This window comes from Thunnus maccoyii, chromosome 17 (genome assembly GCF_910596095.1).
Source record: "Thunnus maccoyii chromosome 17, fThuMac1.1, whole genome shotgun sequence".
In the NCBI taxonomy this organism is placed as follows: Eukaryota; Metazoa; Chordata; class Actinopteri; order Scombriformes; family Scombridae; genus Thunnus; species Thunnus maccoyii.
This window is the reverse complement of record NC_056549.1, coordinates 6,706,225-6,731,939: the sequence shown is the minus strand read 5'-3', so window position 1 is coordinate 6,731,939 and position 25,715 is coordinate 6,706,225. Positions and strand designations below refer to the sequence as shown.

Sequence of the window (25,715 nt, the reverse complement as noted above, 5' to 3'; positions counted from 1 at the left end):
TAACCGTTAAATACCTGCAAATCTCCAAGAAATTATTATTAAATTCAAGGACTTCTAAAATAAAGCATCACTGTTTCTTCCTTCAACTTAAATTGAATGTTTGTACAGTTTTATATCACTAGCTGCACTCCACATGTCCTCTCATTCATTCTCATGATTGTGTGCTGCATTTAATTTGGAAACTCATATTAAAATGGATTCTGTTCCATTCAGGCAGTGTTGTTTTTTTAAGTTAAATTACTCAGCCTAATCTATATTACCTATAGTTAGTGGAATAATGCATGCGTTTTCCCAGCAGAGAACAGTCCCGGTTTAAATCCTCCGCCTGGTCCTAATCTCTTCACATTTGAAATTGTCTCCGTCTTCTTCTGTCTCTGCGTGTTAATTGGAAGCTAATAGTCTGTGCTCGATAAGGGCGGATCTTCCTCCCTCGTGGCCTGGAAACTGATTTTCTGATGAAATATTTCAATTAAAATGTTTTCCAAGCCATTTCCACGCCTGTTAAGAGTGATGGTGATGTCTCTGTTTCTGATAAGGAGGCGGAGGGAGAAAGAGTCTCACAGTGAAAAGGTTTTGTTATCTGTATTGTTATTGGATTTGTTCCAGTGAAGTTTTACATCTTACATCTTACTGTCCAAGCACACAATGGCATTTTAAAAAAACAGTCTTCTTCTACCTTTTGTGTCAATAGTTTGTGTTTGTCTCTTTCCTGTTTCAACATGACACAAAGCAGCACCACAAAGAAATAAGTTTCCCAGTTTGGTGTGGAAGAACTTGACCTCAACCTCATCCAACACCAACGAGGCCGACCTTATCACCCAACATACAACCCTGTCTCCTAGAAATTATGTTTATATACAATAAAACTGCAAAGGTGAATTTGTTTTTAAGAAAATGTTGATTGAATGTTGTATCTGGGAAATTGCAGAAATACTGATACTGTATGTATGAGTAAAATGTTCAGTGACAACATATTTAACTTTTTACAGTTGCCAAAATATCCAATCTTGCAGAACAATATCCTCTGGTAAAAAGTCCCCAATGTCTTTTCAAAATAAAGTACTGCATGTGGGGGGGTGGGGGGTGGGGGTTGATGAATTGTGTTCACCACATCAGTCGCAGTTTAACCACATTCACTCGTAAAAACTAATCATGTGGCAAAAAATGAAGTGTGGAAATAGTGTTGAGTTGAGTCCGTTACCATGGTGAACGCTGGGAAGCTTTACTTCATGCTTGTACTCGGGACGCTGCAGTATCTTAACCTCATTGTTTGTGATACATTTAATTTTTATCCATCTAGTTTTCTTCTTTTGTAACTCTGCATTAATGCTAAAGAACTTTCATAGGGATGTCTTGACCATATTTGGTGTTTCTGTATGTAAATGAGCCTGCACATGCACAAGCAGATGGATGTAAAGCAGGTGAGATTTGTCATTGTTCTTTATGTGAAGTTGTGCATGTTGCATGTGTGCATAAATACATGTAATTAGAACATGCTTTGACAAATGAGGCCCCCGATGTTTAAAAGAGTCCTCCACAGATTTAGCATTGCACTCAAATAACACCGTCAGACTTACAGTTACCTTGCAGTAGTTTGTTTTTGTCAAAATATTTGTAACATGTAACATACTTTTGGCCGTATACTATATTTCACGTTAATCGTTTCTGTATTTTTATATTTTTTATATTTTATATTTTTACAAATCAAAAAGAAAACAATCTTTCTGCAAACTTTATCCAAATAATAACAAATATGAAAGAATTAGCACAGTCAACAATACCTCTGAGAGTATTTTGTTGTTTATTAATTGATAGTAGTCGACAGAAAATGAATTAGCAACAACTTTATTAATAATTTAAGTCATTTATGAAGCAAATGTTCTCTGGTTCCAGCTTCAAATGTGAGGAATTTATGATTTTCTCCGTTTTATAAGCAATTTGCAACTTGAAGGTGTCACCTTGGACTCTGGTACACTAATGGAGATTATAACAATTTCTGTCACTTTATAGATGAACTGATATAAAAATCAACAGATTCATCGATAATGAAAATAATCATTAACTGTGTTGATGTTCACTGAACATACTGAGGTGCTTCTGCACTTTATATCTGCAGGATCTGTAGATTTTTATCTTGTGTTTGTTAATTTTCTGATTTATTTCATGCTTGTAAAGGATTTGGAAACGTATAAATCCTTTATCTGTCACGCCGATTAAGCAGATTTGAATTGACTGAAGAGAAAGAGAAGGAGAGAGAGGGTGAATGAGGGGGTACAGTGAGGTAAAGAAAAATGGCTTTATTTTCCTGACAGCACAAATCCAGTGTTAAATAAACAAACACATGTCAATTTTCCTCAGACTGTAATCTATTTTTTTTCTTCTTTTTTCCATTTGCACTTGGATGGAGATTGTAAATTTTACTCTCTGATGCTGTTCTGACTCGTGCAAGGCCTGGATTACCAACCAAGCCCCCAAAAACCCAGATTTACTTCAAATCATCTGGGTCCAACCTGAACTGACAGGTCCTTCATCTTATGGTCCTGCTGTTGAGGGACTCTGTGTCAAAATCTAGCTTGAAGGCTTTAATAGTTTCGTTTATATTCAGCTAATTTGTTGTTAAGTTGAGTTTTATAAAGCTGCACACAAAGAACCGAGGGCAAGTTAGTTTTATTCCATCATAGGAGTACTGTAAGGCTGCAAGCAGCTATTATTTTTCTGCAATTATCTATTGATTGTTTAGTGTATAAAATGTCAGAAAATAGTGAAAAACATCAATCATTATTCCCTGAAGCCCAAATCAACATATTCTGATGACTTGTTTTGTTTGATCAACAGTCAAAAACACAAAGATGTTGAGTTTACTATCATGGAAAACTGGAAAACTAGTAAATATTTACATGTAAGAAGCTGCAACCAGAGAATTTTTGGCATTTTTGCATAAAAAAATGACTCACATGCTCAAAGTTCAGTGTTTTAAATCTCATGTTAAGATGATGCTTCCCTGCTCTGATTTATTTCTCTTTGTTTTTATTCTTTCAATAATATTTGCTTGACTTTGTCATTGTATGCTTGCATTTGCACTTTGTAACTCTGGTTTTGAAAAGTGGTTTTCTTCTTCTTCAATGATTAATCAATTACAATCATGTATAGTAGAGTTCAATAGGGGTCCAACCACAAACATTTGCCCTGAGGCCTCATAGGAGGTTAATTTGGCCATTGACTGAATGTAATTATTTTTTTATTAAAGTCTTCCTCCACTCAGAAACATGTTTTTCTTCTTGTTCCTTCAGCTGGGTGTTGCTCTCTTCTCTGTGCAGAATGATGTATGTGCACAGTTTGTTTTTTTAACATTCATCTGCTGAAGGAGGAAAGTTTCTCTGAGCTCATTGAGAATCTGATTTTTTAGGGGCGGGGCCTACGAGCAGGGATTATGACATCACAACAACTTTAGAGCCAATCGTAGTCCAGTATTCAACTTACACAAGGAGAACTTGAAGCCTCCAGGGCACACACGCTGAGGATGTACTTCTCAGTGAAGTAGGAGACATCTTGTGTTCAGCAGTTAAACATCTAAAATTAAAAATATTTACATATTCATAGATTCTGGAATATTTAATGAGAGATGAGTGGATGTCATTTTAAGGATTTAAAGTGGCAATTCTGCTTTTTTTTGTGCAAAAACCATTTCAGACACACCTTATTGTTCCAGACAGAGTATTTTTTTTTATATCTTACTTCATGTCTGTAGAAGATGTTTACCTAATAGTTGCTTTATTGTTGGTTGTTTGACTATGATTGTCTCTCTCCACCTGATTAAATTAAATGAAGTTACAAAAAAATATATGCATTTATGTTTTTCAATGTGTTCTATCGTGATAAATCAATTTAATATTTTTCATTGACGCTAATGCTCCCCCCCTCCTCTCTCTCTCTCTCTCTCTCTCTCTCTCTCTCTCTCTCTCTCTCTCCCTCTCTCTCTCTCTCTCTCTCTCTCTCGGGGACGCGGCCAAGAGGCGCTGCGGCAAAATGTCATATTTCACTGGCAGCGCTCTCAGAGGACGACCTCCCCTCTACTGTACACCTCCTGTACAGCTGCTGCGCTTCTACTGTACTCTACTGCAGCTCCTTTTCTAGGGAATTCCCTTTTTCTCTTCTTTTTCCTCTTGGTTCGCGTCTCTTTCATAGTTGCGGGAGAGATTTTTTTTCTTTTCAACCTTTTTTTTTTTCTTTTTTGTCCTTTTGGAGCAAAAGCGCAAAGACAAAAGTCCCAGAACAAGTCATCTCATAGTAATAACGACTGAGTGGAAACCGATGCAAGAAAAGAGAATGTTTTTGGATGATTTTACTGTTTGCAGCTGAGAAAAAAAAAGTCCTGAACTGAAGCAATTTCAACTGAGGAGAAAAGAGACGAAGTGCGAAGAGACGAGTCAGCAGAACCGAACCGAGGATCTCCTCCTTCTCCTCCCTCTTTTCTTTTTACACCCTCAGATGTCACGTTTATCTATTTATTTCACTAAAAGCTCCTGAATGCAGATTCATTTCACTTTACAGACGATACCAACGTTGGCTTCCACGTCCTTCCTTTCCCCTCGTTTCTCCGTCCAGCAGCATCGCGCCGCGGCTGTGCGTAAAAACCAAACCCTCCCCCTCATCATCCCTCAGACAGAACCTCTCGAAACCGGGCTGTAAGTGGAGCCACCAGTACCGAGATAAGCTTACTTTCTACCTCTTGTTTGACTTTCTTTAAAGCCACCAGCACCCATCATGGATGTGTTTAAAAGCCGGTTGTTGGGGATTTCCGTGGCCGTTGCGCACGGCATTTTCTCCGGCTCTCTGAACATCTTGTTGAAGTTCCTCATCAGTAATTATCACTTCAACTTCCTGACGCTCATCCAGTTCCTGACCAGCAGCACCGCAGCGCTCACTCTGGAGACCCTCAGGCGGCTGGGGAAGGTCAACATCCCCCCGTTCAGCATTCAGCTCTCTAAGGTAAAAACTGATTCCCAAACTGGGAATTCCCGAGGCTTTCTGGGGGTCTTTGTAGTCTATTGCCAGAATTTAACCTTCAGGTGGGAGTGACGCTGATCTTTTTGCTTCATAAAACTCACCAGCTTGTATTTATCCTTGCAACTTTAAAAGCAGACTGAAAATAAAACAGAATATTGAGAAAACAGGAAAAAAAGTTAAAATATGCGTCCTGGAACTCATATGGATCATTCTTCAGAAGTGAATGATGCAATTACTACAAGTTTCTATTGTTTAACAAAATGAAAATAGTCTAAATTTAATTTAAATACACTAATACATTCCACAACTCTGAATTCATCACTTAAATACAGAAATAATAATTTGTAAAAATAATTTTTTTCCTACTTTTTAAATCTTGAATCTTTTGCGTTTTGAATCGTTTTAATCTTGTTTGAGATGCAGGAGGCATCCTTAACTTTTATTCTGCGTATGAACATCCTAAAAGGGGAAATGGTGATAAAAGGGTCACCACGTCATCAGTATGTATTTCGTCTTTTAATGTTTATAGTGAACATTAATGTGCAGATTATGGATGCCTGGAAATTGTTGGCATGATTAAGCAGATATTCTCATGTTTGTTTTAACATCAAAGCTGCAAACTGGTGACCAGTAACTCCTCCCCCCCCCTTCAATATTGTTAAAACTGCCTGTATTGGTATTTTCCAGTTGATAATTGGCTGATTGACTGAATGAATGACTGACTGACTGAGTGGCCGAGTAGCTGATGACTGATACAATTCATTAACTTATTGGCAGGACTGTTTATCAGAATCAATACAGACCCAGAGTACGTACAGCAAAAATGGTGGATCAGGAAGTTATAAAATCAAACTGAAATTGACAGTCAAAATGAATTAGGTGAAGGATATTATAGGTCACAGAGGCCAGTGTGCAAACCTTCCAGATCTCACAACAAGTTAAACCAAATTAAACAACCAAATACGTGGTTTGACTGTGTGACTCCAGAACAACACATAGGAGCGTTTTCTAATCTGGCGCCCCAATCGGCAGTAATCAGCAGGACGACATCATCTGTCTGTGCTTTCCAAAACCGTTACACATAACTGTTAAAAATAATGATGTATTATGATGTGACAACGCTGTGGTTAAGGTTAGGGGATGATTGTAGTTACGCTTTTTTAAAAACTGTTCCGACTCACAGTTGGAAATGTGACATTCGAGGTTGGAAATGAACAGCGGTCCCCTGTGGCAAAGTCCACTGTTGGGTTAATATAAATGTGCTACATGCAAGTGCACAAGAAACACCCACAGGAACACCTCTGCTGCTGCAGCGGCTCACATTCTGGACACAACAGACACCTAATTTAGCACATTTAGCCCAGAATGGGTGACACATTTTAAAAAAGTTCTTTCATTCATGTTCAGGCAGCTCATTTTCAACTCACACTGTACAATCAAATAAACCTTAAAGTCATATTTCAGTGAATTAGCTTGGTGGCTCTTAGCCCTGATCTGGTATTGTTATACCCAAAACCAAAATTTTACTTGGTGGTTTATTCATCACTAAAGAATGTAACAAATACAAAACCATGAGGTGGTAGATCATATTCAATTTGCAGGTGGGAAAAAATGGCATCACAGGTGTGCACAGTGACAAAAACACAAATTACTCTGACCAAGAAAATCCCTTACAGGCAAAGGATTTCTTCTTTGCACACCAACTGGAGTTCTGCTTAACAGCAGTGCTCAGTGCACCCACTGGTGGCTGGGAGAAATACCACAACAAGACTGACTACATGACAAGTTTTAGTCAGTATTTTTAAATAATAAAATACTATGCAATAATATGGCAATATTATGGCAGGGCTGCATGTCTGTCAGCTACCTTTTTCTGCCCCAGAAAATCTGTTAAAACTTTAAAATGAGCTTCATTAATTCAAATAAATAACAAAACCTTGTGAGCATTGTCATCAACCTTTGCACCGGTTTAGGATTAGCAGCTTTGCACTCCACGGCTGAAGTGAAGTAACAGCTAGCTGCAGATTTTATAAAAGGTGTGCTTACTTACAGTCAGACATGAACCAGGTGATTTACTGTGTAATCTGAAGCTCAAAGTTTATCTGAGACAATACAAATTCAGTAATTTGTTTTAGAGCTACAGAAACCTATCATGATTGGAAGTGATGGAAGAGCAGATATTTTTACCTCTTGGTGGCGCTAAAGGAAAAGTCAAGTGATCTTGAGAGTGATTAGGATTCATCCTCTGGGAACCATGAATGTCTGCATGAAATTTCAGAAGAATCATAGCAACAGTAGTTGAGGTATTTCACTCTAAACTTAAGAGTTGAAGGAACAGACTTACTGTCATTTTTATCCCGCTAGCTGCAAGCATGACCAAAACTTAAACCTTTAATCTGTGACCATCAAGAAAAAAAAAAAAAAACGAGGCTGCTGCTGCTACTAACCTAAACATGCATGAAAGTTCTGCCATTTTCTTTTAATGTGTTGAGTCAACATGGAGCTTTGAACTGTTTCCAGCAGCTTGTTAATTCAGGCTGTCCTGAAGGTAAAAGGCGGCTCTAGATAGATGAATGAAAGGGTTTGCATAATTCATCATAAATTACTAGAATGAAAGTTAAGTTGGGAAAAGAGGGAGATATGTGTATAAGAGTAATGACACTTTTTTTATCTCAACTTGTTTGCTTGTACTGAAAGTTATAACAACTACTGTAGAAACTTAGATGAAGCATTTTGCAACCAGGTTCATGCAACATCTGATCAAACTGCTAATATCAAGTAAATCCTCGATTTTCAGTTAGATATTACTGTAAACAGCTAATGCTATTGGCTGACAGTTAAAACAAAAGTGACCACAAACATCTTGTTCAATGCAAGAAAATATTACATTATTATAATTTATTATTATTTTTAAAGTTTGTGGATTTAATAATGTGTCACATGGAAGAAGCAGGTAATTTAAAACCAATTATAGCTGCAATGATCATTTGATTAATTGTTTGATTGCCAACTATTAAATTAATCACCAACTATTTTGATCATTGATTAATTGTTTTGAGTCATTTACAAAAGATTATAATTCTCTGATTCCAGCTTCTTAAATGTCTTAAATATTTTCTGGTTTCTTTAGTCCTCTATGACAGTGATTTGAATATATTATTGCAGACTATTTGTTGGGACAAAACAAGACATTTGAGTGTGTCAGCTTGGAGTGTGGGACAGTGATCGTCATTTTTTTTTTACAGTTTTGAACATTTTAAAAATGCTGATCACAGCAGTTTACAGTTAACAAGGTCCCCTGGTTACTAGTTCAGCTCAGAAAATGGCTCCGGTAACATAAAGTGAAGAGAAAAATGGGTAAAGAATGCAAAAATAGTATACTTTAAAATCTGATTTCATCCATCTTCCGAGAATAAACACCAATACATTTTATTCAGATTCTTTTATTAATGTATTTAAAATACACATGTGGTACAATCAGAAGATACACTGTAAAACCAGCAGATTTACAAGTTGTTTTTCTTCCCTCTGTGTGTGTCAGAGTACTTGTATTAATCATGTTGTGGGGACACACTACCACACTCACATTGCGGGGACTATAGTAATCACAAGGTAAACCATTCAATTTTTTTTAAGTTAATGCAACTGATTTTCCACCTCAGTGTGTCTTACAGGTGTTCTATGTGTAAAAAAGTAGTGTAAAGACTTTTGTGTCTCCAGAGGGAGCTATGTGAAATCTGATAAACTACCTCATGTGATGTCACTTGAGTCAGCATTGGTCGGTGTGGGGTGTGGAGTTAGAAAGATTGTGAGGTTACCAGACCTCTGTAGTCCCCTATTCGTCTCTGCTGGAGGCTAGCTGCTCAAAGTTACATTAGTCACTACTAGCATCCAAACTCAAATCTCTGACTGAACTGTCAGAGTTTGAGCTGAATTGTGGGTAATGTAGGCGGCAGGTTTTGAAGGAGAATGCAAAAAAGACAATATCTCTGGTTCTGCTGTATCATTGTCCATCATAAGTCCCATAATGTTATAGGAGTACAATGCTAAATTTGTGGATTTTTTTTTTTTACATTAAGATTTGGCTAAATCTCCAGAGAATTAATGTTAGTCCACTAAAAGTGTATTTCTACCTTTCGATCTGTCTCTGCAGGAGTTTGGTCCGGTGTGTATCCTCTCCACGCTGCAGTCCACTCTCACTTTGTGGTCTCTGCGAGGCCTCAGTCTACCCATGTACGTGGTGTTCAAACGCTGCCTGCCACTCTTCACACTCAGCATAGGTGTGTGCGTGCTGAGGAATGGTGTGCCGTCCATAGGCGTGGTGACCGCCGTGATCATCACCACCGGTGGAGCCGCGCTAGCTGGTAAATACACATCATCCACACACATGTAACTGTCTTTGCAGTGACTTGAGAATATCTCTGAGTTTTTCTGTGATTATTCTGCAGCACAAAATATGATACGAGATGATACTGTCATCATAATATTTTTTTAAATCGCCTAGCGAGCTACGTTGGCATCTGTGGCTCTGCGCTTTCCTGGCTAACTTCTTATCTATCTGACAGAACTCATTGTGTCTCACTTAAAAACACTACATCTAAATACTCTGAAGTTAACTTTGGTGTACCACAGGGCTCTGTGCTGGGGCCTTTGCTTTTTTCTGTCTACATGCTCCCTCTTGGTGAAATTTTCTGCACCTATGGTATCAAATTTCACTGTTATGCGGATGACACCCGGATGTATATACCAATTTCACCTGATGATCGTTCACAAATTGCAAACCTTGAATTATACCTAATCGCTGTTACAAACTGGATGCCACTAAAACTGAGATGTTAGTTGTTGGCCCAAAATTCCAACTCTCCCTTCTTGCAGACCTTACTTTAAACTTCAGGGACTGCATAATTACCCAGAGCTTAACAGTTAAAAACCTCACCAAGATTGCATTTTTCCATCTTCGCAATATCTCAAAAATTCGCTCTCTGCTTAGTATGATGGATGCTGAAATTGTAATACATGCCTTTGTTACCTCGCGACTAGATTTTTGTTATGTCTTATTCTCTGGTCTACCTAGCTGCAGTATTAGAGAACTACAGCTTGCAAAATGCATCTGCCAGAATACTTACTAGAACTAGAAAATCAGACCATATTACTCCGGTCCTAATCTCCCTTCACTGGCTCCCAATCCAAGCCAGATCTGACTTTAAGGTGCTTCTCTTAGCATATAAATCACTACATGGGCTTGCACCATCATATCTTTCTGACCTTATCACTCGTTATACTCCCCCTCGTGCACTACGATCACATGATGTTGGATATCTTACTGTTCCTAGAATCAAGAAAAAATCAGTAGGCAGTTGAGTTTTCTCCTACCGAGCTCCCTATCTCTGGAACCAGCTACCTCTTATAATCAGGGAAGCTACTTCTGTTGAAATCTTTAAATTTAGACTCGAAACATACTTATTCTTGCAATCATATGACCTGCCTTAACACCAATGACGTGGGTTTGATATAGTCTTTTACGTCACTCCAGTGAGGCTGTAGAACAGCTACACTGTCTCACCAATATCTCCATTCCTGCTATCAGTTGTAGTGATGTGATAATATGCGTCTGTCATATGATGAGCTATTTCAGATGGTTTTCTGTGTTTTGGACCACTTTTAAATTTTCCATAATTTATCATTCTTTTTATTTATCTTTTTTTTTGTGTTGTTCCTCCTTGATTCTTTTAATATTGTTTGATTCATTTAACCTTGTCTTACTGCTGTAAAGTGTATTAAGACACCTTGGTGTGACTTTGCACTTTGAATAAATAAACTTTAACTTTATGACTGTACGGGGGACGTATTTTTTTATAACTCACCCGTTTAAATTTTATTAAGCCATAGAGTTATGCATAATTAAGGACATGGCTGCTTTGAGTGACAGGTCGCTAGCGGCTAAGTGGCTTGTTTCAGAAACCAGGCTTCTTTCAGCCCGCCTCAGCTCCACCTCTTTGCCCATTTTGGATTAGCCAGGAGTGAGGTGGAACAGGTACTGCCAAGATGGGAACAGCTAGAGCCGCCCACTTTGAGCTTCAAAACTGCTCTTCAGAAACCAATGGGTGATGTCATGGTGGCTACGCCCATATTTTTTACAGTCTATGTTTGTTCCTCACCTGTTCTGTTAAAAAAAACAACAAAAAAACAACTGTCCATCACCTTATTAAAATCGTAGGCTCTCACCAGATCTCTAGATGCTGATATTAAATTATGCACCCTTAAGTTTCGCATGGATTTTTAACATTTTCCACCTAATATCTTTTACAATTCTTGCAGTTAATGGCCCAAAAACAATTCCTTGTGTTCATCTTCCCATCAGCATCTCAAAATTACTGGGAAACCCATCTGTACTACCACTTGCCATTAGGATTTGTCCCCATTATGTGAACAAAGCTCTATAATTAGGTCACGTGATGACCGTGGTCTCTCAAAATCTTCTTCCACTTTTTACTTGGATATACCAGTCTTCTTATAACAGTGCTTAGTTTTTCTATAAAAATCTCTTTTTATTCATCTTATGTAAAGTTTTTTAATAAATTTAATTCCAGTGTTGCGTACAGATCTTTCATCTAATTATCTTTCCCAGCAGTAAATTTTCCTCTTCCACTCATGTTAATGATCCTGAACTCATAAACAAAAAACCTAGAGATAATTAATTTCCTGAATTGATCTCCACTGCTGCTGCCGCTGCTCTCAGTGTTTCTCAGGCAGGAGGGCCAGGGGGGTTCAAACATGAAGTGTTAAAATGTGCAGCGTATGAGTCTAATGTGCAATTCATCATTCTGGGTTTAATGTTGGTGCTAATCACCTTTTCTCCTGAGGAATATTAAATATTTGTATCTTCCAGGCGCCTATGGATTAATCAGGATAATGTAATTTTGTTAACATTTTGTATGTATGTCGCTCATAGACTGTAAAAAAATAATGGACATAGCCACTATGACGCCCATTGGTTTGTGAACTCCCACCTTGAAGCCATTTTGACCATCATCATCTTGGATTTTTGGAGCCAGAAGTTACCATATTTGAACAAAAGGGTGGAGCTGACCCTAATTCCAGCTGCTAGCTTGGTTAGTACAGTGCATTTACCGTCTATGGTTAACTGTGATAATGCTAATGCTAATTTTCACTTGCAAAGAACGGGCTTAAAACCATTAAAACAAAATGTACTTACTAGAAAGTGAATATCCGACTCCTTAGAGGGTCTTTTAATACAACCAAATGCTGAATAAGAATTTTTTAGCAACCAAAATGTTACAATTAATTTTCATGAACTAAAAACACACTGAAAAAGCGACGGTTACGTCTACACCTATTCTCTGTGAATCAGGGGTCACAACATGGTTACGTTACCTAACCAATACTGTCGCTGTGGTAGCGACTTGTCAATCACAACATAGCCACACCCTAAAGCATACCCTGCTTTATCGTCTATTTCACTCTAAAAGGGACCATAATTTACTAAATGAACATCATGCTGCATTGAGGAAGACTTGAAACTAACGATTTAGACCATAAACTCATTAGGAAACTGTTTACTGAGGTAATAAATAAAGTGAGAAGTAGGGCCATTTCCCTTAGACTTCCATATAATCGGACTTCTTTTTGGAGCCAGTGGAGTCACTTAAGTTTCTTCTGCATCACTTTCACTTTTCAGACCTGGAACTACCCGCTTGATTTTGCTGTGTTTTTAGGCACTGGAGTAAAAAAACCTAATCCTACACATACTGAAGTGGCTTTAAATTGCTGTATCCTACCTGAGTTGATGTTCTTTCGTGGTTGATATGATGATGAAGGCTTGCACTGTACCATCAGCAGCAGTTAAGTAGGCCTAAGATGACTTATGTAAGAGTAAAGTCATGTTACTAGCGCCAAAAAACTTTGTTTCAACCATGACCATCATTCCTTCCTAACCATAAAGCATTTTTTTTTTTTAACTCAAACTTTTGTCTTTGACTTTTGTCACTATTTATAGAGTTGCAAAGTGGGAAAAACTATTTTGGGTGTCCTTGGTTTCAAAGTAAAAATCCCATTAATTTTCCCCATGGACAATGTTCCATGACTTGCAGTTCCTTCTCTTCTGCAACTTGGATCAACATAAAACTCTCAAAATAAGTAAAAAATATGAACAGCAGTGTTAGAAAAGGTTTAGTATAGAAGTTAACTTACATGGTGCATTTCTGCAAGAAACAGCCAATCACCAAGCTAACATTATATATATATATGTATTCAAATATCTGTTTTTGGATAATAATAATAAACACCAGACAAATTAAAGTGCTTCAACATACTAATGAAAAAATTCCAATATTACATTAAAGCATCATATTGCTTGGCCTGGTGCTTTATGGTTCATTTAATTTAAAAAACTAATCACTGGTACCATAGCCAAAAACCAAACTCTTTGGTGTTTACGGGGTCATGTAAAAGTCATTCTTCCATTTCACAGCACTTGCTTCTGAATTTGTAAAGAAAGGGTTTATTGTCTTGCTGCTTCGTTACGAGAATGATCTTGGTTGTAAATACTAACAGACAGATGAGCCAGCGATTGTCCTCCTATGGTGATATTTATGGTATTACTGATCTGGTGCACAATGCTCATGTATTGAAAGTCATTAAAATGATTGATTATTATTGATTTTATGGATTTCACATTAAACAGGACTGAACATGTTTTATTTTTACTTCCTTTGATTTCAGTAGACAGTTTTAGTGCCTCAGAAATCAAACGTAGATTCAGAGGCACTCAGAACATCAAGTAATTATTTTATTCTTATTTTATTATTTAACATTAAAAAAGATTTCAAATATAGATAATCAACTATACAATTTTAATCCAAATATATGAGCACTGATGTAATCCAGTATCCCATTTTAGATGAAAGAAGGATTCCTCAGTCTGTATGTGTGTTTGCGGTATGCAGTCTGTTGTGATTAATGTCCCATGCTTTTATTTTGTGGTTGTGTTATTGCCCTCAAATTTCCCCTCGAGAGACAATAAAGATCTTAACTGAACTGAACTGAATACCGTACAGACTCACAGGATTAAATCCTCTATCTTCTGCTAATTCCTCTTGCTTCATTCATTGCTTCTGATTCCTTCAAAGTCCCACACTCTTTCCTCTGTTTTTATCTCTTCCTTTCTGCTAAGATCAACACAATGCTAAGGTACTGTACAAGAGAACACCAATGCAATGCATGTATTTAAAAATTAAACCAAAATTTTAGTCAATAGACTTTCATCAGGGCAAATATTTGATGAAGGGAATCTCAAAGCTTTTAACAATACCAAATGGATTTCGTGCAGGTACACGATCACAATTAACCATTCACTAAACCCCACACATGATCAGTGATTATGCAATCATATGATGTGTTTATGACTTATCAGATGGATAGTAGAGATAGGAAAGAATCCCATGTTCACAACTTGTCACGGGGTAACTCAAGTCAGTTGTATGATTCAAAAGTAAACGGAGAGTTAAAAATACCATGTATTGACAATACAACATTATATCCAGTAAAGGTCTGTTTTCTTTCGGTTGCCATATGTTTTTTTGTGTCGTACTTTTTTGGCAATTGAAAAGGGATGACACAAATATGATTTGTGGTCACTGAGCCTGTACTTTTTTATGATCTGTCTCTGCTTTCTATCTCTGACAGTAGAGCGATATTCTGCCAATTCATAATCTCTTTTTAGGGCATTTCATTTCATTTTCATGAATATTTCTCTATTAATCAACGAATCTTTTGGTACATGTGAAAAGGGTGAAAAATGATGATAACTGTTTCCCAAAGGCCAAAGTGACATCCTCAAATGTCTTGTTTTATCCCGACCAACAGTCCACAACCCAAAGATATTCAGTTTACTGTCATAGAGGAGTAAAGAAACCAGAAAATATTCATATTTGAGAGGCTAGAATCAGCAAATTCTAATTATAAAATATTAGTACTCGGTATTGTTTCATTATGGAGATAACAGTGCATATTTTATTAATAATGTTGCACTCGGTCAGTGTTATGGGTCTTTTATTTGTCATTCTGACCGCATCAACACTACAGGGTAACCAGGCTACCTTGGCTAAGCTGGCTAGCATACATCCGTGAGCATGCTACAGCGAAGTGGTACACTGCCAAAACATTTCGGGAGGAACTTGCACTCTAAAAATCCACCCTTATTTTTTCATCGGCCTGTTTTTGTGTTGACCACATGCCCAGCCATTATTGAAGACCTGGCTTTTAATTGATGGATGTTGACATGAACACTATTTACAAGCCGGATTCTCTTAATTCATTCATCTTGATCATTCTGACATGACATAATTGCAGCATTTGCTTTGCAGTTGTTCTCTAGCTTTTCCAAAAACATAACAAAAGTGTAATGAATGGATTAAACGGTGTAATTATGTTCTGTAATGTAAACTGTTAATGTTAGCATGCCCGGTTAACAAGCTAACTACCTACAGAAGTCACCTAGCCTTACACTTCCAAAGGCAACGGGCATGCCGTTAGCTAACTACATTATTTAAAGGTTTTACACACTGGGGGCATTTTTTGCGTCCTCATGATTTTTTTGCATCCTCATGATTTTAATTTTCTCTCCAGGTGCTGGAGATCTCACTGGCGATCCCTTCGGTTACATCACTGGTGTTTTGGCGGTGATCATCCATGCCTCCTATCTGGTCCTGATCCAGAAAACCAGTCTGGACAGCGAATATGGACCGCTCACAGCACAGTACGCCATCGCCATCATGGCCGCGCCGGTAAGGCATTAACACTGCACAGCAGACACATAGCCAGTAATGGGCCTGGGCCTTTACGTACATGTTGAATTTGTTGTCTGATTAAAACAAAACTGCTGAAATAAGTTGTAGGAAGTTTCCGGACTATAATTGGTTGCTCTGGGTTGGACACAGACTATCCTGAGCTGCCTTCAGCCAGTTAGCTGCTTTTCAGGCGATGTAATGTTAACGCTACAACAATGGCCAAACAAAATTTGTAATTTTGTAAGTTGAGGAAGAAGAAACTCCAACGACTGAGTCCACCAGACTCATCATCCCACAATGAGGTCAGCTCACCACTTGCTCCCTGGCGGTATAGCGCTTTCTCCCTGTCCGCCTGATGCGGGTTCATCCATAGCTGCAGGAAGTAGGGGTGCTGGTGGGAGCTGCAGCCGCCAGGTGACTGCTGACCTATAGGCCCATTTGTGTTGTGTTGTGTAACTAGTTTTTTTTTCTGTCTGTGAGCGGGTCTTGCAAAAATAGACCCTGATATTAAGATAGTGGAGCGGGGAAAAGAACCGAGTTGACACATGCCAGTTAGAATTGTCTCCTGCAGCCCAACAACTAAAAACTCTAGTTATCAACTTGACAGGAAAGAGGAAACAGAATTAAACTTTTAGCTTCTGAAATAATTTTTTAGACAGCACTGATGAAGCTCAGGATTTATCAGGAGGACAATGAACCTGGACTGTGTGTGTGTAACAGCTGACCTTTTGGATGTGTGGAGGAACACAGAACATTAATTAACATTATATCCTGACTGATTCTGTCGGCGTGTTGGGAAATTTAAATAATCAATTAAGTTACACTGTGGTGCCTTGTTCGTAAATGCACAAATCTGGTGTGAATATGCTGTTTTTTAGAACAGGCTATCAAAGATGCTTTTTGGCTGTACTGTTGTTTACAGCCTTTATAGACTGATGCAGTGTTTTGCTGTTATTGCCTTTGTGATGCAGAACGTTGCAAAGTAAACTGGTCACTCGTTTTTTCAGTTTAACTTCTGTGATTCTTTCTTTCTTTCTGTTTGTTTGACCCTCTTTCTTTCAGCTTTCTATTTCTCTTTCTTTTCCTTTCAGTATTTGTTTTCTGATTCTATCTCTTTTTGTGTTGCTTACTTCCCCTTTCTTTCCTTCTTCTTTTCCCTTCTCTCTCTCATCTTTTTGTTTTTTTGTTCACTGTTGCTTTCATTCTTTTCTTTCTCTCTGCCTCTTCTTTTTCCATTTTTCTTCCTTTTCTCTACTTTTCCCCTTCCCCTTTTTCTCTCAGCACCTGATAACATCTGATTTTTCTCTTTGTCTTGTCTTTTTATTTAATTTCCACTCATTTTCTCTCAGCTTTTTCTTTTTTTTTCCTTTTCTGCTTCTCCTGCATGATCTTCTGTTGCTTGACCTTTACCTCTTCTCTTCCCTTTCTTCTCTTTCTCTACATCCTCTCTCCTTTTTGTTACTACTTTTCATTATATTCTCTACTATCTTTTTGTTTTGGCTCTACCTACATTTCTCTTTTTTTCCGGTTCCTTGTCCCCGACTTTCACTTTTCTTTCTCTTTTTTTGTATTTTTTTCTTCTCTTACTTTCTCTGTTTCCTTCTCAGCCTCTCTCCTTTCTGTTTTCTTATTGACATTTTGTCCATGTGAGTCTCTTTGTGTCTTTGCGTCCCTCTCAGGTGCTGCTGGTGTGCTGCTTCATCTCCATGGATGCCATCAACATGTGGTCGTATGAGGGCTGGAAGGACCCCTACATCACGTCCATCTTCGTCTTCTGCATCTTCATTGGCTGCGCCATGAACTTCACCACGCTGCACTGCACCTACATCAACTCCGCTGTCACCACCAGTTTTGTGGGTGTAGTCAAGAGCATCGCCACCATCACCGTCGGCATGCTGGCGTTCAACGATGTCGCGCCTACTGGGCTGTTCATCGGCGGTGTGGTGGTGAACACCATCGGCTCCATCACTTACTGCGTTGTCAAATACTTTGAGACAAAGAAGAAGAGCTCATATGAGGATTTGGAGGAGGCGGGGAAGGATGGCTCGCCCCCTGGTGAGCCTTACCAAGAGAAACCACCTCTAAACAGCTCCGGGCCCGGCGATGACACCGGATCTGACCCAGGAAAACTAGAGAAAGAGGTAACAGTGAGCATCGAAGGGAAGGAGGAGGAGGCACCAGCTGGCTTGGCTAATGGAGAGTTGAGGACGGGAGACGGTGGACAAGGATACGGAGAAGGAGGCTTGAATTCCCACATCATGACGGAAAAGGAGGTGCTGGAGATGCAGAGGGAGCATCTCCACAAGGAGAACATTTCTTCCAGTCAGTCAGCCAGTGACAGCTATGTCGGTGTGTGGAGGTCCATCAGAAATCTGCAGTTCATGAAGAAAGACCCTTTGATTGATAACATGGAGCAGCAGAGTCCGTAAGGGCAGGACAGAGACCTGGACAGACTCTAAAAATAAATAAAACAGTATAAAAAGTCTTGAACATGCTGAAGAAACCAGAGAAAAAGAAAAGGAGATGGGCAGAATAAAAATCACAGACTGGAGCTCTGCGTCCACTGGGAACTTCTTTTATTAGCATTAGCACTGCTGAACAAATGCTTGTTGAATACACAGGTCATGTTTGCTGCTGTCTTCACCTCAACGAAAGCCCACGCTTTTATGCTAAAAGTTCAATTTCATCACATGGGGCTCTGAGTGAAAAGAACAGATTCAGTGAATTTGAAAGCAGGAAACAAAAAATTCATTTTCTTTGTTTATGATGAAATGAAATAGAGGTTCCTGGTGGAGAAAAGTGGATAAAGAGTATTTGGAGAAGCTGCCTGTCGGTGATAAATTCTGCCTCGTCTCCTTCAGCTCTGTGGCGTCCAGCAGGGACCAGACTAACCATGGTGTAGCATGATTCGGTTTGCTCTGTGTCCCCACTGATTTGCCAGCTAACCAAACAAAAGCAGGTCTTGAAGAAAAAGAGTGCATCTTGTGCAAACTGAAATAACACATCCAATCAGGGAACCGCAAAACAAACAGCAGACAACTGAAAGTTTATGTTTTGTTCAATGAAAACCTGGGTTAATTCTTGTTTCTGATGACACCTTTAATGCACATGTGGTTCAGATCAAGTTTATTTACTTGTAGGCATGCACTGGCCACAAAGATGCTAACTAATCTATAGCTACTTTCACACTGGGTTTGTTTTGTTTGAGTCTGAAAATCAGTTAATTGTCTGTCACACTTACTGTTGGTTTACTGTTGGTTCACCATTCATGTGTCTTTTTTACCATCATAGACACAAAACAATGTCAGCGCCAGTTTTTATGTACATGAGAAAAATGGGGTAAAAATGGAGTTTCTGCTCATACATCAGTGAGGTATTTTATCTTTCCCGCCACTGGTAAAGTTATCGTGACATAGGGTCCATCCTAATATTCACACTTGCAGTCTCTAGCACTAAAGTGCACATTAACACGTTGCGAGGTAGAAGGCACAGTCTATTGTGTAACAAACAGTCCGGTTGTTGGTGGTAACACAATGATAATCAACATACGTCTCTGACATGTTGGACTCATTGTCAATTAGATAGAATTTGATATTATGTCCCAACACTTAACAGTTAAGGCAATGCCTCCACCGATGGTTCTCTCTCAATATTAAAACTCTGCCCTTCTTCATGAGATTGATAGTAAATAATAATAATAGTAACATGTACTTATTTAGCACTTCAAAATCAGTGATTACAAAGTGCTTTACAAACACCTATATTACATAACATTTAAAAAGTAGTAGTAATAATAATAATGCATATCTGACATAAATATTAAATATCATATCCCGTAAGAAAGATTTTGAGATGTCTTCCTTTAAAATTCTTAGCAGAAAACTTTTAAAATAAAATGTTATCTCTTTATATACAATAGACCAACATGCTTCCATAGAACTGTTGCATTATTAATTGCATGCATTTTTTACTGTCACCAAAATTGTGGCAGCTGTGGCAGTTTTCGGAAATTTCTCGATTACTTGCAAATGCTGTAAGTGTGGGTATTGGCACGGACCCTTAAAGTCATCGACACAACCTCGTAAAATAGGCAGTGCTAAAAACCTGGTGATAGATGGTTAGATGGTGAACTACCATAGCTGATGAGCTCACTGCTAACATGCTATGTTGTGCTAGTCAGTCACAACAACTCTCTGTTACACCTAGCTTTCTAACTGTCAGTAAATCATGATAGCTAGCTACCTTGCTAACTGACAGTGAGTGAGCTAGTTAGCTTGGTCGCGATAAGTTCACACAGTTTAATCAAGAGACATATTTGTACAATCGACTCCTAGCTGTCTGATACTGTCTGCAAACCATGTTTCTTTTGTGGAGCAGTTTATACTCCGGCAGATTTAAATAAAAGTGGATGTTGCAACATAGCTAACAAGCTAGCTTCTTCTGTTTTAAGGTCTCTGTTCCTTAAGAGGTTGGAAATGTCAAGACAGCTTGCTATTTGTCAAAGGTGGAATTTCATATATAAAGTTCACCAAAGTTGAACTCAGCATGAAAGATTCACACATATTTACTTAAGCAAATCCACTGATCACGTTGGTTCCCTTTAAATGAATTGCTTTTGCCGCAAAATTTTACCTTTTGACAATGAATAAAGTACAAATTGTGTTCTGGCTGTATACATACCTCAGTTTGACTTGAACCAATCTCTGACCACTTTGTTAAGGTGGATTCTAAAATCTTTTTTCTCCAAGTTCTGAAGAGGTATTTGTTCAAATTCTATCAAATTTGTTTGTGTAGTTTCAGTTTTATGTACCAAGGTTTTGAGATCCCTGCCCTTGAAACATCAGAAGCCACCACAACACAAAAAAAACATGAAACAGCAGCTTTCCAGAAACAATGCCCTTGTGACTCTGAATAATACACACATCTGACTGTGAACAGTTATTAATATTTTCTACCTTCTGTAGAAAATAATTCCTGCCCACGTTGAGGATTGGGTGGGGGCATCTAACACAAAGCTGTGAGTGGTAGCATCCTTTAATTCATACCTTGTTGTGGATTATCCCTTTCTTACTCCTCTCCTAATTCATTATTTTAGGCAGATTTGCAATTAATACCTCTAGCTGTGCTAAAGCTCAGAGACAGCTTTATAAAACCAGTGGTGGGAGGAAAGGTGGCTGCGCTCCACTGTTGTTTAACCAGGTTACCAGCCTTGGTTACATTTGGAGACTGTCCATGTGAGCTTTGACCCCAGAAAAACGATCGATGTAGGGAAGAATTGTGTATAATCTGATCAGACTTTAAAGGTGGAATTATAAACTTGTGATAAATTGTTTCTTAATTAATCCATGTTAATCTGGAGTTGATGAAATGTTATCTTTATTTCTTGGAGTGTAATGTGTTGCTGCTGAAGCTGGGGCACGACACAAGGCATAAGTGAACTGCAAACCGATGGGATGTCAGTTAAAGAGAGAAATAGGCTTATTCGCTTGTTTGCCCAAGAGTTACATGAGAAAATTCCTCACGATGGCGACAAGACTTCACACACTCTGTGTTCTCGTATAAACTCAGCAGGAGACTCTTTCTGGATCTATGGAGTTTCAGCTGAACACTGCTGTCTGCCCACCCCGAGGCAGAGACAGTTTCTAATAAAATTAGTCAAAATCAGCCTTTCTAAGGGATGTGTGGGCCAGTGTGCAGACCGAATGTCTAAAAGAATTATTCATATCAGCCAGCTGGAGTCAAGTCTCCTCCATATGTGGGCTGTAACGTCATGGACAGACAGTCTAAACTGGGGCTTGATGCTGATGATGACATGTATACCAGCAAATATAAGACTCAGTAACGAAGTTTAGGCCTTTATTGGTGAATCATTCATCATCTTTTATCTCATCTTTTAAGTTCTACGATAATGTGAACCTTAAAACTATTCATAGTTAACATAAGGAAAGAGAGCTTTACTGCGGTTGATGAAATAAACTTTCCTGGTAATATCTAAAAATCCAATGTAATGGAGAATATCTTTCTGAGTTGGATGTGAAGATTGATATCATTCTTAGGAGGCTGCTTTAAGTACGGAGATAGAGCCAGGAGATGAGTTTAGCATAGCTAGCTTTGCGCTGTCCAAAGTTTAAAAATGCACCTATCAACACCCCTAATGTTCACTAATTATACTGTATCGTGGTTTTAGACAGCGTTACATGCTAACCATTTCCCAGCAAGTCTTCTTGACACCATGAAGTTGCTAGATAACCTTCACCAGGAAATAGTTCTAGCCCGTGACTCCCCATAAAACCACAACTTAATGTTTTTTTCATTTATTTGAATTTTAAAAATGAATGTGCCATAAATTGAACTTCCAAATCTGTATCCGGAAACCCAATCAAAAATAGGAAACATAGGAAACAACATTTTAACTAAAACTATTCAGAACTGTCAACTGATCCTCACTAAAAACTAATCACTTGTTCCTTGGTGAATGGCCAAACTTTACACCAAATTTCATTGAATATTTTGAATGTTTTATGATTCCCTGCTAACTGACAAACAGGCAAACAATAAGGACAGAAAGTATTACTGAATGCCCAAGGTGAAGATAACGTAAAATTGTATACAATATATTGCACACCCAGCCCTGGTAGTCTGCCTTCCTCTAACACCCAGTCAGGGCCAATCCTGACTAGCATGCAACTGAGAATCTCTACCACCTCAACACTATGGAAGCCTTGTAATAACTCACCTCAATACTGTGTCCTCAACCTGTTGTTTTCTGTATTTAACTCCAAACAGGAAACATTTATCTCCTCTCCTTCAAATACTGTCTCCTTTCCACAAAGAAAACACTTCAGGCGTCTTGAATTGTGTGGAGAGAAAAAGCTGTCAACCAGTGGTATTGATTCATATTGATTTTTTTCTCCACTGTTCCCAAACTTAATTTAACGGTACAAGAGATCTGATGTCACCCCGAGCTGCAACACGCAGGGTGTGGGCTGGTCGAAGCAGCCCGATTTGGACGTTATTTGGACAATTAACACTTTAAAAAATATAAATATAGTTGTTAAAGCATGACATGTGACTTGTTAGGTGTTTTCAGATGTGTTTTTGGGTGATAATGAGTCAATGGGCACCACCATGATAAAGTGTTTATGTGATGTTTCACTGTAATCCAGAAGTTCTCGACAAGCCTCCTTGAAGGCCAAACGTGAATAATCACAGCCTTGCACATTGAATTTGTTTAATTTTAAGACCTTTTTTGTTTGAGTCAAGATGACAAAAGTTGTTTGTGCATGTTTTTGGTTGCTTTTTCCTTTTTACATCCAAATCTAAAGATTGAGACTGTTAAAACCTGCTGAATGTTGGAATAGAGAAAAAATTTTGGTAAATTTGGTAAATAAACTAAAATTCCTCCTGTAAAAAATAGGCAGTTGATGTTAAATAACTAGCCAGTTAATTTACTGTAGCTCACATCTTGAAGAGCATTTGTTCAATCTACTGAAACAATGTCTGAAAAAGAAATATTGGAAATGCTGTATTTTGCAACAATTTCCTAGCAGGTTTCCGAGAAAGAACAATGTGATTTGGTACTAATTATACGGAAAATGGAGTGTTCAAATGGTACACTTTAAATTGATTAATTCCAATTAATGGCTGCTATAACCTTGAGAGTCATTAAGTGAGTGCCTGGCAGGTCAGTTGAATATGCAAAAATCTGAAATCTGTCAAAGGGAAGCATAGAGATTAAAACATGTAGAGGATGAAGTTTCCAGTAATCATTTATTATGAATGTATATTTCTTTGGGTTTAAACAGCTTTTCTTTCAAGGAAAGCCCTGTTTTCTCTATAACTGTTAAGTTCTTTCCAGGAAACTTTCTACTCTGTGTCTAGCAGATGTTCGTTGCAGTAAAATGCAGAATTCGTACAATTGGTTCATCTGTATGTTTGTCTTTTTGTGCTTTGGGAAGAAGAGTTTTCAAACTTTTAATGGTGACGCTTGCATGATACAAAGACCAAAAAAGAAGGGTGACACTACAGAGCTGCTCAAAAATAAATTTGCCATGATTATTTATGAGTTTTCTGATGTCATTGGAGCTCGGGTACGGCTCATTGGTCCGTTTGGAGTCACTGTGAAACCTGCAGGGATGGTTATGTGCTAATTTGCTGTCTTTACAAGACAGAAGGTTGAATGTTTTCTATTGAACTGTTAGTCATATTGACAGCTTGTTATCGACATGAGGTCAATGAGTGCAGTTAACTGTGCATGCATGCTGTTAAGGACCACACATTCAAATTTGTACTTGTGAGGACCCTCCCTAACCATCAAAACTAAATGCCAAAACCCCCAATCCTTATTCCACCCCAACCCTGTTTAAATACATCTACTACATTTGCTTTATGAATGTAACTGAAGCCATTAGACGTCTTTGTAAAGTTAAAATAATGGTTTGTTAATTCATCCAAAGCAATCTGGAATAAAATGTAACATTAAAATTGAGGTTTAAAGACATATTTTAATGTATTTAGGATTAGGATTCTTTATTACTGAGTTCAGAATTTACTTCCAATTTTATCAAATGCGATCTAGTGCAACTTGTAGGAAATTTACATTTCTACAGTTGGAACGCAGCTCTAGGAATACAAACAAAAATGTTCTTTCTCTTGGTCAAGAGTAATTGGCAGCGTCAGTCTTAAAGTACGGTCAAATTACTCAAAGTAAACTTTTATAATAATGCAAAATCATTGCTGATGTACCTACTTGATATGAACCACAATTCCCATCTCAGTGGTACAGGTAGTAAAACATGACAAAATATTGTTACCTGTGGAAAAATGGAGACAATGACTGAATTTTGTCTTTTTAAAATTATATAACAGGGCTGTACAATGTGACAGTTTTGATGGCATATGCTGTTAAAAATTATTCTGTGTGAAGAGAACTATGTATCAACTCACCCATGTGCGAGTGGGTTGTGCTGGTATCAGATCTGTAAAAATCAGTGAAAGAAATATTACTCATTGCCTAATACATTACACATTGCTTATTTCACTGATTTGGTGAAGTGGAAGGAGTGATTAGGTAGATCTGTTAAACCAAGAAGAAAAAGGAGACAGTGAGTTGAAGAGAAAGTGTTAGAAAAAGAGGACAACATAGAGAAAATGGAGGAAAGGTCCTTGTGACTTCCACCTTCCCTACACGCCAACCACAGCAGACACAGCAGCACAGTAGTCCAAATCATGCCCTGATCAGTGTGCATTCCCACAGTTTATTGCCGCAAGGGGACTAAAGAGAGGGAGATGCAACTTCTGCACAACAAAAAGGACTGTACAAGTGATGTTTTTTGCAGGTTTCTTTGAAATTTGCAAAACAGTTTGTTGTTCTGTTTTATGACTAATACACTCAATGCAGAGTTGTTTGTGTACAACTGACTGAGTAGGTGGGCTTTCAGTTTGCAAGCAGTGTTGAATGATGGTTTTAATGGTTATAATGAAACCTACCATTTTGCATCCTTCACTTATATTATAAAAAATTATGGCTGTTTTGTTCTCCTGTTTTATATAACATGAGACAATTATATAGTGTTATTGTGAATGTTTCTCTATAAATGAATGGTGTCAAACCTAAAGAAAACACTCTCTCTGAAACATTAATGAAGGATTAATTACCCATTTATTAATGAAGGATAAGACATCTATGGATGCAAAATACAATTTTGGTAAAAAAATTTGGACTAATTATAAAGGGATACTTGAGTTGGATCAAAAATGACCCACTCCATACTATGAAGGGTCAGGATATGAGCAGTGTGTAAAGGTTAACCGTCCACCTGTGTTTGCTAGTAAACTTTCCTTTGTGCTACTGAAATCTTTAGCTTGCTAGCACCACTGCTAAAACCTGATAAAGTGAGC

General features: G+C 38.1%; 1 protein-coding gene across 1 annotated transcript; it reads left to right on the top strand.

Annotated features, from left to right (window-relative positions):
- Positions 1 to 4,029: 4,029 nt before the first annotated feature.
- On the top strand, positions 4,030 to 24,160 carry LOC121882913 (solute carrier family 35 member D3). Its single transcript, XM_042391426.1, has 4 exons — positions 4,030 to 4,989; positions 9,161 to 9,371; positions 15,655 to 15,812; positions 17,495 to 24,160. The coding sequence occupies exons 1-4, from the start codon at positions 4,765 to 4,767 to the stop codon at positions 18,242 to 18,244; spliced, it is 1,344 nt and encodes a 447-aa protein (XP_042247360.1). The 5' UTR covers positions 4,030 to 4,764; the 3' UTR covers positions 18,245 to 24,160.
- The last annotated feature ends 1,555 nt before the right edge of the window (positions 24,161 to 25,715 follow it).

What these genes read in the sequence shown, in the direction of transcription:
- LOC121882913 (XM_042391426.1), top strand. Translation starts at nt 4,765, where the DNA reads ATGGATGTGTTTAAAAGCCGGTTGTTGGGGATTTCCGTGGCCGTTGCG. An exon ending in CGGTGGAGCCGCGCTAGCTG is followed by an intron (nt 9,372 to 15,654) that starts GTAAATACACAT and finishes TTTTCTCTCCAG; the next exon opens with GTGCTGGAGATCTCACTGGC. An exon ending in TCGCCATCATGGCCGCGCCG is followed by an intron (nt 15,813 to 17,494) that starts GTAAGGCATTAA and finishes CGTCCCTCTCAG; the next exon opens with GTGCTGCTGGTGTGCTGCTT.